Below are 13,575 nucleotides of genomic sequence, written 5' to 3'. Positions count from 1 at the left end.
GAAATGACTGCTTAGGACAGTTTTATACTGCTGTTTTCATTTGCGTGAAGACATCAGCAGTTTTACCTAATATTGCTTTTACACGTACATCAGTGAAAAATCAGCACGGTAAAAAGGGCAAATAATGTATTTTATATTTTATTTTACTACTTTCTTGAGGTACAGGTGATGTACAATATTATGTAAATTTCAGGTGTACAACATAGTGATTCACAGTTTTTAAAGGTTATATACTCCATTTGTAGTTATAAAATATTGGCCATATTCCCTGTGCTGTACAGTAGATCCTTGGGGCTTGTTTTATGCCGAATAGTTTGTACCTCTTACTCCCCTACCCCTGTATTGCCCCAGTCCCGTTCTTTCTCCCTGTTAGTAACCACTAGCTTGTTCTCTTTATTTGTGAGTCTGCTTCCTCTATGTTACATTCACTAGTTGTATTTTTTAAGATTCCACATACAAGTAATACCATACAGTATTTGTCTTTCTTTGTCTGACTTATTTCACTTGACATAATGCCCTCCATGTCCATCAGTATTTCATGCTTTTTAATGGTGGAGTAGTATTCCATTGTGTGTATATATATGTGTGTGGGTGTGTGTGTATGTATATATATACATACATACCCACACATACAAACAAATCTTCTTTATCCATTTGTATGTTGATGAACACTTAGGTTGCTTCCATGTCTTGGCTATTGCAAATAATGCTGCTATGAACATTAAGGTGCAAGTATGTTTTAGAATTAGTGCTTTCATTTTTGTGGGTTATATACCCAGGAGTGAAATTGCTGGCTTATATGGTTGTTCTATTTTTAGTTTTTTGCAGAACCTCCGTAATGTTTTCTATAGTGGCTGCACCAATTTACCTTCTCACGAACAGTGTACTAGGGTTTTCTTTTCTCAACATCCTCACCAATATTTGTTATTTGTGGTCTATTTGATGACAGGCATTCTGGCACATGTGAGGTGATATCTCATCGTGGTCCTGATTTACGTTTCTCTGATGATTAACGATGTTGAGCATCTTTTCGTGTGCTTGTTGGCTCTCTGTATATCTTCTTTGGAGAAGTGTATATTCAGATCTTCTGCCCATTTTTAAATTGGGTTGTTTGGGTTTTTTTTTTTTTTGATACTGAGTTGTATGAGCTGTTTGTATATTTGGATATTAACACTTTATGAGTCATATTATTTGTAAATATTTTCTCCCATTCAGCAGGTGGTCTTTTCGTTTTGGCAGTGGTTTCCTTTGCTGTTCAAAAACTTTTAAGTTTAATTAGGCCCCATTTATTTACTTTTGCTTTTGTTTCTTCTGTCTTAAGAGACATCCAAAAAATATTGCTATGATATATGTCAAAGAGTGTTCTGCCTATGTTTTCATCTCGGAGTTTTATGGTTTCCAGTCATACAATAATTCTTTAATCCATTTTGAGTTTATTTTTGTATATGGTGTTAGAAAGTGTTCTAATCCATTCTTTTACATGCAGCTGTCCAGTTTTCCCAGCACCACTTATTGAAGAGACTGTCTTTTCTCCCTGGTACATTCTCGCCTCCTTTGCCATAGATTAATTGCATGGGTTTATTTGTGGGCTCTCTGTTCTGTTTGATCTTTGCCTCTGTTTTCATGCCAGTACCATGATGAGCTCTAGTAGTTTTCTGGTGGGGCCAGTCCCAGGGCAGGTGCTGGCCTGCTGGTGGGTGGCCTGGGACCACAGGCTTTGGGGCTGTGATTATCCTGTGGTTGGTGTCTGCCCATTGGTGGGTGAGTCTGGTCCCAAGGCTAGAGCAGGACCACTGATGGGCAGGACTGGGGCTGGTGCCTGCCCACTGGTGGGTGGAGCTGTGTGCCAGTGTCTCTGGCTGCATAGTCCTGAGGTTCCCAGTTCTCGTGCCTGCACATTGATGTGCAGGGCCAGGTCCTGGGCCTCCTGGTGGACAGGGCCATATTAGTGGTGGCTGTGGGCTCATAGAGTCTTAAAGCAGCCTACCTGCTGGTCAAGGGGGCTTTGTTCCTGCCCAGTTAGTTGGTTGGCTTGAGGTGTTCCAGTACTGATGTCTATAGCTGTTGGGTGAGGGCAGAGCTGGATCGTGAGGCTAGTTAGCCAGAGGGAGGATTCAAAAATGGTGCTTGCCAGCAACAGTGTCCACGTGATACAACAAACTTCCCGAAATGGCTGCCACCAGTGTCTTTGTCCCCAAGGTGACAGGGGTCTGTCCAGGATCAGCAGGTAGGTCTGACTCAGGCTCCTTTCAAATCACTGCTTCTACCCTGGGGTCCTGAAGCGTGTGCTATTTTGTGTGTGCCCTTTAAAAGTGGAGTCTCTATTTCCCCCCAGCCCTCTGGGACTTCTGAAAGTAAGCCCCATTGGCCTTCTGGGAGCTCATCTTCCCAACAAAGGACCTCCAGAGCCCAAATGGGGCTCAGACCCCTCACTCCTTGAGGAGAAGCTCTGTAATTATGATCATCCTCCCATTTGTGGGGCGCCCGTCCAGGGGTGTGAGACTTCACTATAGTGCGACTCCATTCCTCTTACATCTTGCTGTGGTTCCTTCCATAAAAAACAACTTTAGAAAATCTTTAATTGTAGCAGATCTTTTCTGATGAGTTCTGGCCTTTTTTATTGATGCTTGCTCTGTAATTTTGGTGTGCCTGTGAGAGGAGGTGAGCTCAGAGTCTTTCTACTCCACCATCTTGGCCACTCTCCCCCAAATAATGTATTTAAAAAGTATCTTTATGAAAACAATTTTGAACTAACAGGCTCATTGAAAGGGTCTTAGGAATCTTTAGGGATCTGTAGGCCACGTGTCCAAATAAAGAGACTGATTCAGAGTGGTAGAATGCTTTTCACTGAGCCATTTTTAGATGATTTTATTTTGGCTTTGTTCTTGGACAGTGACCTTTTTAAATAGCATATTTTGTGATTATTCTGTAGGAATTAAAATAATAGGCAGTGTGCTTCCAAATTTCTTTTCAAGTTACCTGTTTCAACTCATCTCGACACCAAAGAGAAATGAGCCAAAATGTTTTCAAGTCTTATAGACATTTTATTTTTCAGTGATAACATAATGATTATTTTTGTTTGTTTGTTTGTTTTCCTAGAAGGCCTACTGGTTTGGACAATCTAAAAGCATTAGGAAAAAAGATGATATCGAAGTTACTAATGTATTTAAAAGTCATTATTTTGAAGATGAACCTGTTGATTTGGTGGCTGGTATAAGGATCCAACATTTGTACAAGGTATTATTTACAGGTCTCTTTGCCGCTGTACTACTGAAAATTAATTCATAATGCATAATAAACGTTGGTCACTGGCCATAACCCCATCCTCATATGATGTTAATAAAAGGCTATAGTCAGTATATTTATTATTTAATAAGATAAAAATAAAATTCATGCAAATAAAATAAAAATCCATGTTTTCCTCTCTCTAGAATAGAATTCATCTTTGTATAGATAATAAAGGTGTTTTTTACAATTCTATTGTAAGAGCTAATTTCTAGTTGGAACTGGGATGATTTGATATGTGAATATAAATTTGTGTTCACCATTGTGGTTTTACTTGTTCTACAAGTTATATGTAAGGCTACTTGGCTACATTTTCCTTTTTCCAAGTATTTGCAAAGGAGGTAATGTTAGACATATCAGTTTATTTGGATAAACTGCAGGCATGATTATTCAGGTAACCCAAATGTCTGCTGGCATTCTCTTGTGCCTCAAGGAAACATTCATCTTTTTTTTTTAATTGAAGTGTAGTTGGTTTACAATGTTGTGTTAATTTCTGGTGTATAGCATAGTGATTCAGTTATATGTGTGTGTATATATATATATATGTATTTCTTTTCATAATATTTTTCATTGTAAGCTATTAAAAGATATCGAATATAGTCCCTGTACTATACAGTAGGACCTTGTCGTTTGTCTGTTTGATGTATGATAATATCTGCAAATCCAGATCTCCCACTTTATTCCTTCATCTCCCTTTCCCCCATGCCTGATAACCAAAAGTTTGTTTTCTATGTCCATGAGTCTGTTTCTGTTTTGTAAATAAGTTCATTTGCTTCATTTTTTTTTTTTCAGGTTCCACATGTAAGTGATATCATATGGTATTTTTTCTTTCTCTTTCTGGTTTATTTCACTTAGTATGACAATCTCCAGGTTCATTCATGTTGCTGCAAATGGCATTATTTTATTCTTTTTTATGGCTGAGCAGTATTTCAGTATATATGTATACACACACACACACACACACACACACACACACACACACACACACACACACTCCCCCCCCACAACTTCTTTATTCAGTCATCTGTCAATGGACATTTAGGTTGCTTCCGTGTCTTGGCTATTGTAAATAGTGCTGCTATGACTACTGGGGTGCATCTACCTTTTTGAATTAGAGTTTCCTCTGGATATATGCCCAAGAATGGAATTGCTGGATCATATAGTAAGTCTATTTTTAGTTTTTAAAAGAATCTCCGTACTGTTCTCCATAATGGCTGCACCAAACTGTATTCCCACCAGCAGTGTAGGAGGGTTCCCTTTTCTCCACATCGTCTCCAGCATTTATCATTTGTGGACTTTGTTTTTTAATTCTTATTTTTTATTGAAGTGTAGTTGATTTACAATGTTAGTTTAAGATGTATAGCAAAGAGATTCAGTTATGCATATATATACATTTTTTTCAGATTCTTTTCTTTTGTTCTTTAACATTTTTTTATTGAGTTATAGTCATTTTACAATGTTGTGTCAAATTCCAGTGTAGAGCACATTTTTCCATTATACATGAACATACATATATTCATTGTCACATTTTTTTTGCTGTGAGCTACCACGAGATCTTGTATATATTTCCCTGTGCTATATATATCATTTGTGGACTTTTTAATGATTGCCATTCTGACTGGTGTGAGGTGATACCTCGCTATAGTTTTGATTTGCATTTCTCTGATAATTAGGATATTGAGCGTTTTTCATGTTCCTATTAGCCATTTATATGTCTGCATTGGAGACATGTTTGTTTAGGTCTTCTGCCTATTTTTGGATTGGGTTCTTTGTTTTTTGTTATTGAATTGTATGGTCTGTTTGTATATTCTTGAAATTAAGCCCTTGTTGGTCACATTGTTTGCGTATATTTTCTACCATTCCGTAGGTTGTCTTTTTGTTTTCCTTAGCTGTGCAAAAGCTTTTCAGTTTAATTAGGTCCTGTTTGTTTATTTTTGCTTTTATTTCTATTGCCTTAGTAGACTGCCCTAGGAAAACATTGCTAATATTTATGTCAGATAATGTTTTGCCTATGTTTTCTTCTAGGAGATTTGTAGTGTCTTATCTTATGTTTAAGTCTTTAAGCCATTTTGAGTTTATTTTGTGTGGTGTGAGGGAGTATTCTAACTTCATTGATTTACATATGGCTATCCAGCTTTCCCAACACTGCTTGCCAAAGAAACTGTCTTTTCTCCATTGTATTGTTTCACCTCCTTTGTCGAAGATTAATTGACTGTAGGTGTGTGGATTTATTTCTAGGCTCTCTATTCTGTTCCATTGATCCATATGTCTGTTTTCATGCCAATCCCCTGCTGTTTTGATTACTGTAGCTCTGTGGTATTGTCTGAAGTCTGAGAGCATTATTCTTCCAGCTTCATTGTTGAGACACTTCATCTTAACTTGTCTAATCTCACAATTTGTGGAAACTGAAATTTCTCTTCACAATTTCTGCTAATTATTTATTTGTGTTGGGAAAGGGGGAGGAATTTTTTTATGCTCTTGTGGTTTTCTTTGCCTCCAGCATATTGCATTATGATTCTGTTTTGATCACATCAATTTAGATGTAAAACACAGCCTTTTCATTGGTTCCCCCCACCCCCAGGAATTCCATTCTCATCACAATTTTATGAGTATTTTTAACCTTTAATAATTTGGAGCGTGGTGGGATTATATCAAGGGACTCATTAGCTATGGCCATTTCACCAGGTTTACTCACCCTTGTCTCTTCTAATCTCTGTTTTTACTTTTCCTCCAGTATTGTCCCCAACAGCTTCTTCTGTATGTAGAGCAGTTCATATTTTCCCAGATCTTTCTCTCAGACTTGCATATCCAGATTCATGAGTGGTTAGCAGAACCAAGGACCTTTCATATACCATTTATATATTTTTTCAAGAAGTTCAACAAGTAGTTTCTTAGCATCTATTAAATTACAGATACTGATTGGTATTGGGGATATAATTGTGAAATATGCAGATAAAATCTCTATTTTGAAGGAAATACAAGCAAACATTAGTTAGGGGTCTGTCTGCCTCCAAGTGGGATGGAGAAGTTCTTCGTAGCCTAACATTCAAACTGCAAAAATTAGAAGAAACCAGATAAATAATATTTATCAGATGACTAAAGAAGCAATAAGGACTAGATTATTTTCAATTCTGAAAAATAGGTAATCCTTCCTTTTGATTCTATGTTAAACTTTCCATCTCTCTGCTTACATTATGCATTTGTCCTAGCATATTAATCGTAGTTATTTTATATTACCAACCTGATAATTGCAAAATCTCTGCCTTATCCTTATCTGGTTACCTTCCTTCCTTCCTTTGTCTATCCAACTGTGTTTTGCCTTGCCTTTTAGCATGCCTCAAACCCTTTTTACTAAAAGCCAGACATCACGTATTAGTTAACAGGAACTGACGTAATTATTTCTTAAGTATGAGGTTGTTTTTTTTCTGGTTAGGAATTACACTGTTACTGTTTGCTGTAGCTGTAGTTGTCAGAGGCTTTGATTTCCTCTAGTGTTCTTGTATTTTCTTGCCCTCTATTATTTTTGTGTTTCCCTAGAGACTCCTTCTTAAATATTGCCTGAGCCCTGTGGTTCTTTCTGCTATAATCCCATAGTTATACATGAGCCCTATTGACATAGTGGTAAGGTGCAGGGGGAGGGAAAGTGTTCTATAATCTTATGACTAGCTGTAAGTCTTTTAGAAGCCCTGTCCCTGGTCTGACCTTCACAAGTGCTGCTCAGCTCTCCCTCACCTCCCTAATTGACACAGGAAGACTTGAGGGGGATGGAGTTGGGTATTTTGCTTCCCCCATGTTTGATTAGGCTCTGATAAAGGAATTTCCCTTGAGGACAGACCTTTGTTACTTAGAAAAGAACATTCAGCATATTTAGAAATTGTTTCTTTTACCATAAGGTATTTCAAAATGGTTACTCCCCCTTTCTCCGCTTACTGGAAGCACAAGGGTATTTTTTGTAGTCTTTATCAAGAGAACCTGGTAGGGCTCCTGGAAGTTAAACTAAGGAAAGTATGCAGATTTCTTAAAATTTGGCTCCCTAGGGGTTTTTAACTTTCAAGCTAGCTCACACTCAGCCTTCAGAATTTTTTCAGTTGCCATTTAAGTGTTCTTGCCAGTTGCTGGCTCCACTGGCTTCTGCTCAAAGAAAACTGTGGTTCTCTGCATCTGCCTGTGTCTCCAGTTTTTGAGGCATTGGCTTGCTTGGTGACCTCAACTCTCCAGTGTATCTAAGAACTATTGCTTTTCAGTTTGTTTAGTTTTTTTTGTCATAGTGAGAATGAGTGGTAACTTCCAAGATCTTTACATATAGGAGAAGACTATATTTTTATTAGTTTCTTGAGCATGCTAAGTTTCAGTTTGAAACTTAGAAACTGTATGACCTCAGAGAGCTTAATTTGATTATTGTTTACAAGGGAGTACCTTCTACCAAAGTTTAGTAATGTTTAGGTACTCATCTACAGGTTTTTGCTTTTTGTGTGTTTCTTCTACTACTAGAAGTTTTCTCTCATGAGAGCAAGTGCTGTGTCAGTCTTATTCATAAATGTATTTACGGTACCTTACACAAGGGATGACACATCATAGGTAGAGTAAATATTTGTTGAATAAGTGGATTGATTAGCAGTGATAAGTGACTGATGACTTTTATTAGATAAGTCAGAGGAAGATGTTAAAGGTAAGTAAGTCTCAAGTTTCTGGCTTGTACATCTAGGTAGATAATGGTGCAACCTACTCAGGTAAGGAATTTAGCAGGAGGAGCACATTTTCAGATGTGGTAATGAAAAGAATTTGAAGTTCCAATAAGGCAACTAAGTATAATGAGTTTCCAGCATAAAGTTCTGGAACTTATGAGAAAGACATTGACTGGAGTAGATTGTGCCATTATCAGCATCAAGAAAATAATTGGATCAAAGTGGGACCAGGTGAGATTGTTCAGAAGAAGTTTTATGGACCTACTTTGAACTTTTATCCATATGTTACTTCCAAATATTTTTTATTTTTCACAATTTTGTATCTTTTGTACTTTGATTTTTACTTTTGAGGTTAATGGTCTGTTTTTTCTTCTCTGGATAATTGATATAAAGGCTTGTCCTTTATAAGTAATAATAATAGATGTAAAGTTTGCATTTGTTATTTTTTCTTTTCACAGGAATTCACATTACAAAATATGACCACAGTAGCAGTTCAAGACTTGTCTTTGAATATGTATGAGGGGCAAATCACTGTTCTCCTAGGACATAATGGGGCAGGAAAGACTACCACCTTATCTATTCTCACAGGTATATATTCGGGGTTACTTGGAGCACAGATACTGTGGATCAAGCTTTGACGCTTCTGCATACTCTTCTTGACATTGACATCAATGTCATTAAATGATACTTAACGATTGTTTATTAATCCACTCTCTTCTTAAAGTGAAAATCATTTATTATTAAGTTTAAAAGTCAGGATTTATTTTTGTTTCTCAGGTGCATCAAATTCTCACTTGGTAGTGTACCATCCTCATTGGTCAATTCAAAGACTCTTAATTTTCATTTGTTGTTTCCTTTAAGTTTCCTTTTATTTTACTTTTCCTTTAATTCTCCTGTTCTCTTCATAGGAAACCATTCTAATTTGTCTTATGTACATTGTTTTTATTGTAAAATGTGTATTATATATTCTTACAAATACATTTTCAAAATATAACCAAGTTGAAATATTTTTAGTGATCCCACTCATAGCTACTGCCTAGATTCTGCCATTGTAACATATTACTATACTTGTCCCGTATCTTTCAATCCCATTTTTAGGCATCTGAAAAATTAACTTTAGACATTAGTATTTCTAAACAAATATGCATATCACTAATTAAATTTTTTCTTTTGGAGTAAAATTTTATTTTGATGAAATGCTTAAATTTTAAGTATTTGCCTTCTGAATTTTGACATATGCATACATCTGCGTAATTCAATTGCCTATTAAGATAGAGAACTTCACTATTATCCCAGAAAATGTCCTCACTGCTCAGGTGATCCACTTGTAATTCATAACAGCCAGTATATTTCAGATGAAGCAAAATTTTGTACCATCAGTGCATATTGTTATGCCAGGTATTTGGATAGAAACTGAGAATACAGTGGTAAGCAGGAAGTCCTTCCCTTCAAGGATTGTACAGTTGAATGAGGATATGATGAGCAAATAGGAATTTTATAACAGGACTTGAGAAGTAAGAAAATAAAGCTTGAATATTAGGTGCCATCCTGCCAGCTTGATCTAATACTGTTTAGGTCTGTGGGCAAAGGGGAAATCTAATTTGAGGTTGGTACAAGGTGTAATCATGAAAGGAGGGGTAGATGCATATTCCAAAGATATTCAGGGGTCAAGAAGTAAGAGGATAGGGAATATTATATGGCTAGAGAACAGAGAGAGAATAAAAATGACAAAAATGATACTAGAGTGTCAAGTAAAAGGCTGGAGCAAGGCTGAGTTTTCCCATTGTGGATCAACTAGAAGCAGCCTTACCTTTGAGGCACGGAACCATGCAAAACAATAACTCCTTATCAGTTTCTATCTTTGGATTGCCCCTGAACATTAGTTAAAGCCCTTATTTTAGGCAGTACTTCCCAATTAATGCCACGTAATTATTACTGAATCATTGTTATCATTGCCATCAGTATCATATTAACTACCATTTATTGAATGTTTCTGTATATTTTATCCTGGAACATACTCCATGCTTTATGTTTCATGGCAGTGATGGTCCCCAAAGATACATTCATGTTTTAATCCCTGAAGCCTATGAATTTTATATACACACATACACACACACACACACACACACACACACACACACACACATACACATATATGTAAAATTATGAAATGATCTTGGTTATCTGGCTGAACCCAAATGCAGTCTCTAGTGTCCCTATAAGTGAAAGGCAGGGAGAGATTATAGACGGGCAGAAGAGTAGAGGACACACTAAAGAGTGAAGGCAATGTGGAAATGGACCCAGATGACAATCCATTATCCAGAGTATTGCTCTACAGGGTAAGACGTATTAGCAGCCACCTGGAAGAGGTAAAGAATGGATTTTCCCTTAGAGTCTCTGTTGGGAGTGTGGAACTGCTAACACTGTTGATTTCAGTCCAGTGATACTGATTTCAGACTCTGGTCTCTCCAGAACTGTGATAGAAGAAACTTCTGCTGTTTTAAGACTAATTTTGCAGTCATTCGTTGCAGCAGCCATTGGAAACCAATGCACCTGTTATCTCGGAACACACATTATGCACTTCCTTTGTGTGCAGGCTCATTCCCTTTCCCTCACCAGGAATTCCTGGTCCACCACTCCACCTTTTGAAATATTCTTCTCCTCCATGAAGATCCACCTCCTGATCCCCTCAACCAGAATTAATCACTCTTACCTCTGTTTGGTAACTGAGATATGTCCCAAGAAGTTAGAATAGTTCCTTACAAATAATAAGTTCTCAGTAAATACTTGCAGAGTGAATTAATTCCATCGTGTATCACAATTGTTGAGTCACCTGTTTCCTCCATTAGATTTAAGTTTTTTGAGGAAAGCGTCATGTCAGTAATTTTTTAAATGGCAGTTTTTTAATTGAGGTAATGTTAATACATCATAAAATTCACCATTTTAAGTTTCCAGTTTGGTGTCACGTGGTACTCTCACACTATCGTGCAACTATTATGTCTGTCTAGGTTCCAGAATGTTTTTGTCTCTCCAAAAAGAAACACTGTATGCTTTAGCCATCACCTCCTCAGTTTCCCGTCCTCCCAGACCCCTGGCAACTACTAAGCTAATTTCAGTCCCTATAGATTTGACTAATATGAATATTTCACATACGTGCATCTCCCAGATGGACTGGCCTGTGATACCAAATGTTCAGGAATGGCTGTATTATTGAGCACGTTTCCCATGGCCGCCTATGCTGAAGGGAGTTAACTGTTCATAGCGTCAGCGGTCTAGTCTTACTTTATTGCATCACAGAGTGCCCGCATACTTTTCCTGAGAAAGGTGTGTTAGTGACATTGTGTTAGCAATGTCACAATGCTGTTAGCATCCCTCTTTCACATGCCATATATTGAAATGTGGTAACTATTGCAATATGTTTCTCATGTGCCACTAGGCAAAACAATGCCAGAAGTTGAATGTACAAAGTAGAGGCATCCCAACCCATACCCTTCCCTACTTTATTTTAGTATCAACATTAATGATGACACTTTGTTAAAAAGGAAAAATCTGGGACAGATGTTAAAAGAGGTAGAAAGCTTAGACAATGGTAGTAAATGGGTGGGAGCATTTAGTCACCCTAAATGTGTTGGACACTCTTGAATACATCTTCCTCTTCAAAATGTATTTTGTAAAATAGAATTAATGAGTCGTGAAATTTAAGGAGTCTCGTGGCTACATTTAGTGTGTTAACAGATGTTTCACCATAAAACTTGTTCAGTTGCCATCTGTACATAAATGTTACATATCTATTTTTAAACTATTTTATGATTCTATTTTATCATCCAGCTAGATTTTTAACTTCTTGAGGATAAGAATCCTGTGTTCTGAATTTTTCATTTTCAAAAAAAAAAAAAGTCTACCGAAGTGTTTATAATGCAGTGTTCAGATCATAATGTTTCACATCTATCGTCAAATGGCAGACAGCAGCACTAGAATATTGGAACAGAAAATTCTTCAAAACATTTTTTATTATTCGAGTAATTAATATTTTATACTCATTGGAAACTAGATTATGTGAATTTTTAAAAAAGGGAAAAAAAAAGTTTTCCCATCATCAGAAGTTACCATATTTGACCAGACGGTTTTTCTCTATGGTGATAATTCTTTTGAGTAATCCATAAATAGACCATTAAATTGAGCTGCTAATGAACAGCATATCGTCAGATTCTGTCACTGAAGATGGGCGTCTGCTTAATTATAGGTTTCTATCGTCCTACCAGCGGAAAGGTATATATTAATGACTACGATGTCTCAAAAGACATGCTTCAAGTCAGAAAAAGCTTGGGCTTGTGCCCCCAGGATGACATATTGTTTCCAGACTTGACAGTATCAGAAGCATCTCTATTTCTACTGCATGGTGAGCCAGAGATAGATTCTTTTCCCCGACTCTTTTCGTATGCTTCAGACAGTGTGACCAAGGATCAACACCTTTACCCTTATTTAGTGGAAGTTCATTTTTGGGAGACATTGTTCTTTTACCATAAAGGAAGGGTGGAGGGCAAAGAGAAGAAAAAGTCTTTTATCTAGATGATTCTGTAAGGAAAGTTCTGATGTGAGATTTTTCTAAGGATAAAATTGAAAGCACCATGTGAACTCTAGCTTCTCTTTCCAGATAAAAGGAGTACCTCCAGAGATTCGTGTCAAAGAAATTGACACTATGCTGGCTGCTTTTGGCCTGCTAGAAAAGCGTCATGCCTTTTCACAGTCACTGAGTGGAGGAATGAAGCGCAAACTGTCCATCATTATAGCACTTGTAGGAGGCTCCAAGGTAAAGAACAGTTAACATGGGTCCCTGCCCCAGGTGATATGTCAAACTCAGCTGACACAAACCTATGAGCTGATACAAATCTAACTCTCTAAAAGGAACTTCCCAAATGGTAATTCCCATTGCTGACCCAGCTGATACAGTGTGGTTTGGGGGTTTCAACTTACTATTAATTTTGCAGAGTCTTGTCTAGATTACATATTTTAGCTTAACTATGTCCCCCATGAGTAGTAAGTTATCCCATAAGCAGCATAACATGAATTAAGTACAATCATGGAATTGTTCTTCTGGTCTTTAGGTGGTGATACTTGATGAGCCAACATCTGGCATGGACTCAGTCTCAAGGAGATTCACTTGGGATGTCCTTCAGCAGCATAAACAGGGTCGTACCATCCTACTGACAACCCACCACATGGATGAAGCTGACATCCTGGGAGACCGTATAGCTATCATGGTCAAGGGATCCCTGAAATGCTGTGGCTCTTCAATTTTCCTGAAAAGAATTTATGGTATCTCTTCCCTTGATCATAGTTTGTATTCTAATGTCTTAATAATATTCTCTAAGAAGATTTTTGTTCCTCTACACAAATCTTGAAAACTTATGTCTTACTGCCTTAAGTCTAAGTTATTTAAATTGGCTATTTGTAACTTAGACATATCCTATCCAATAATTTTTCATTATGATCCAATAAGTATATTTTAACTTAGAAAATACCCTTTTATTGATCCCACGAAAGTCATGTATATTTCTCTCATCTGGCTTCTACTGAAGCTGTTATTTGTTGCAGGAACAAAGTA

The 13,575-nt window shown here is 37.1% G+C and overlaps 1 protein-coding gene across 1 annotated transcript in view; it reads left to right on the top strand.

The window, feature by feature from the left end:
- LOC102509876 (ATP-binding cassette sub-family A member 3-like) overlaps positions 1-13,575 on the top strand; it is a 94,913-nt gene that overhangs the window by 33,978 nt on the left and 47,360 nt on the right. Inside the window, 6 exon segments of the mRNA XM_032460896.1 lie at positions 3,100-3,237; positions 8,429-8,558; positions 12,214-12,347; positions 12,349-12,369; positions 12,625-12,780; positions 13,076-13,286. Of these exon segments, the coding sequence (XP_032316787.1) occupies positions 3,100-3,237; positions 8,429-8,558; positions 12,214-12,347; positions 12,349-12,369; positions 12,625-12,780; positions 13,076-13,286 (790 nt within the window).

This window comes from Camelus ferus, chromosome 18, assembly GCF_009834535.1.
Source record: "Camelus ferus isolate YT-003-E chromosome 18, BCGSAC_Cfer_1.0, whole genome shotgun sequence".
Taxonomy (NCBI): Eukaryota; Metazoa; Chordata; class Mammalia; order Artiodactyla; family Camelidae; genus Camelus; species Camelus ferus.
Note: the sequence above shows the minus strand (reverse complement) of the source record. Positions and strands in the feature narration are given on the sequence as shown.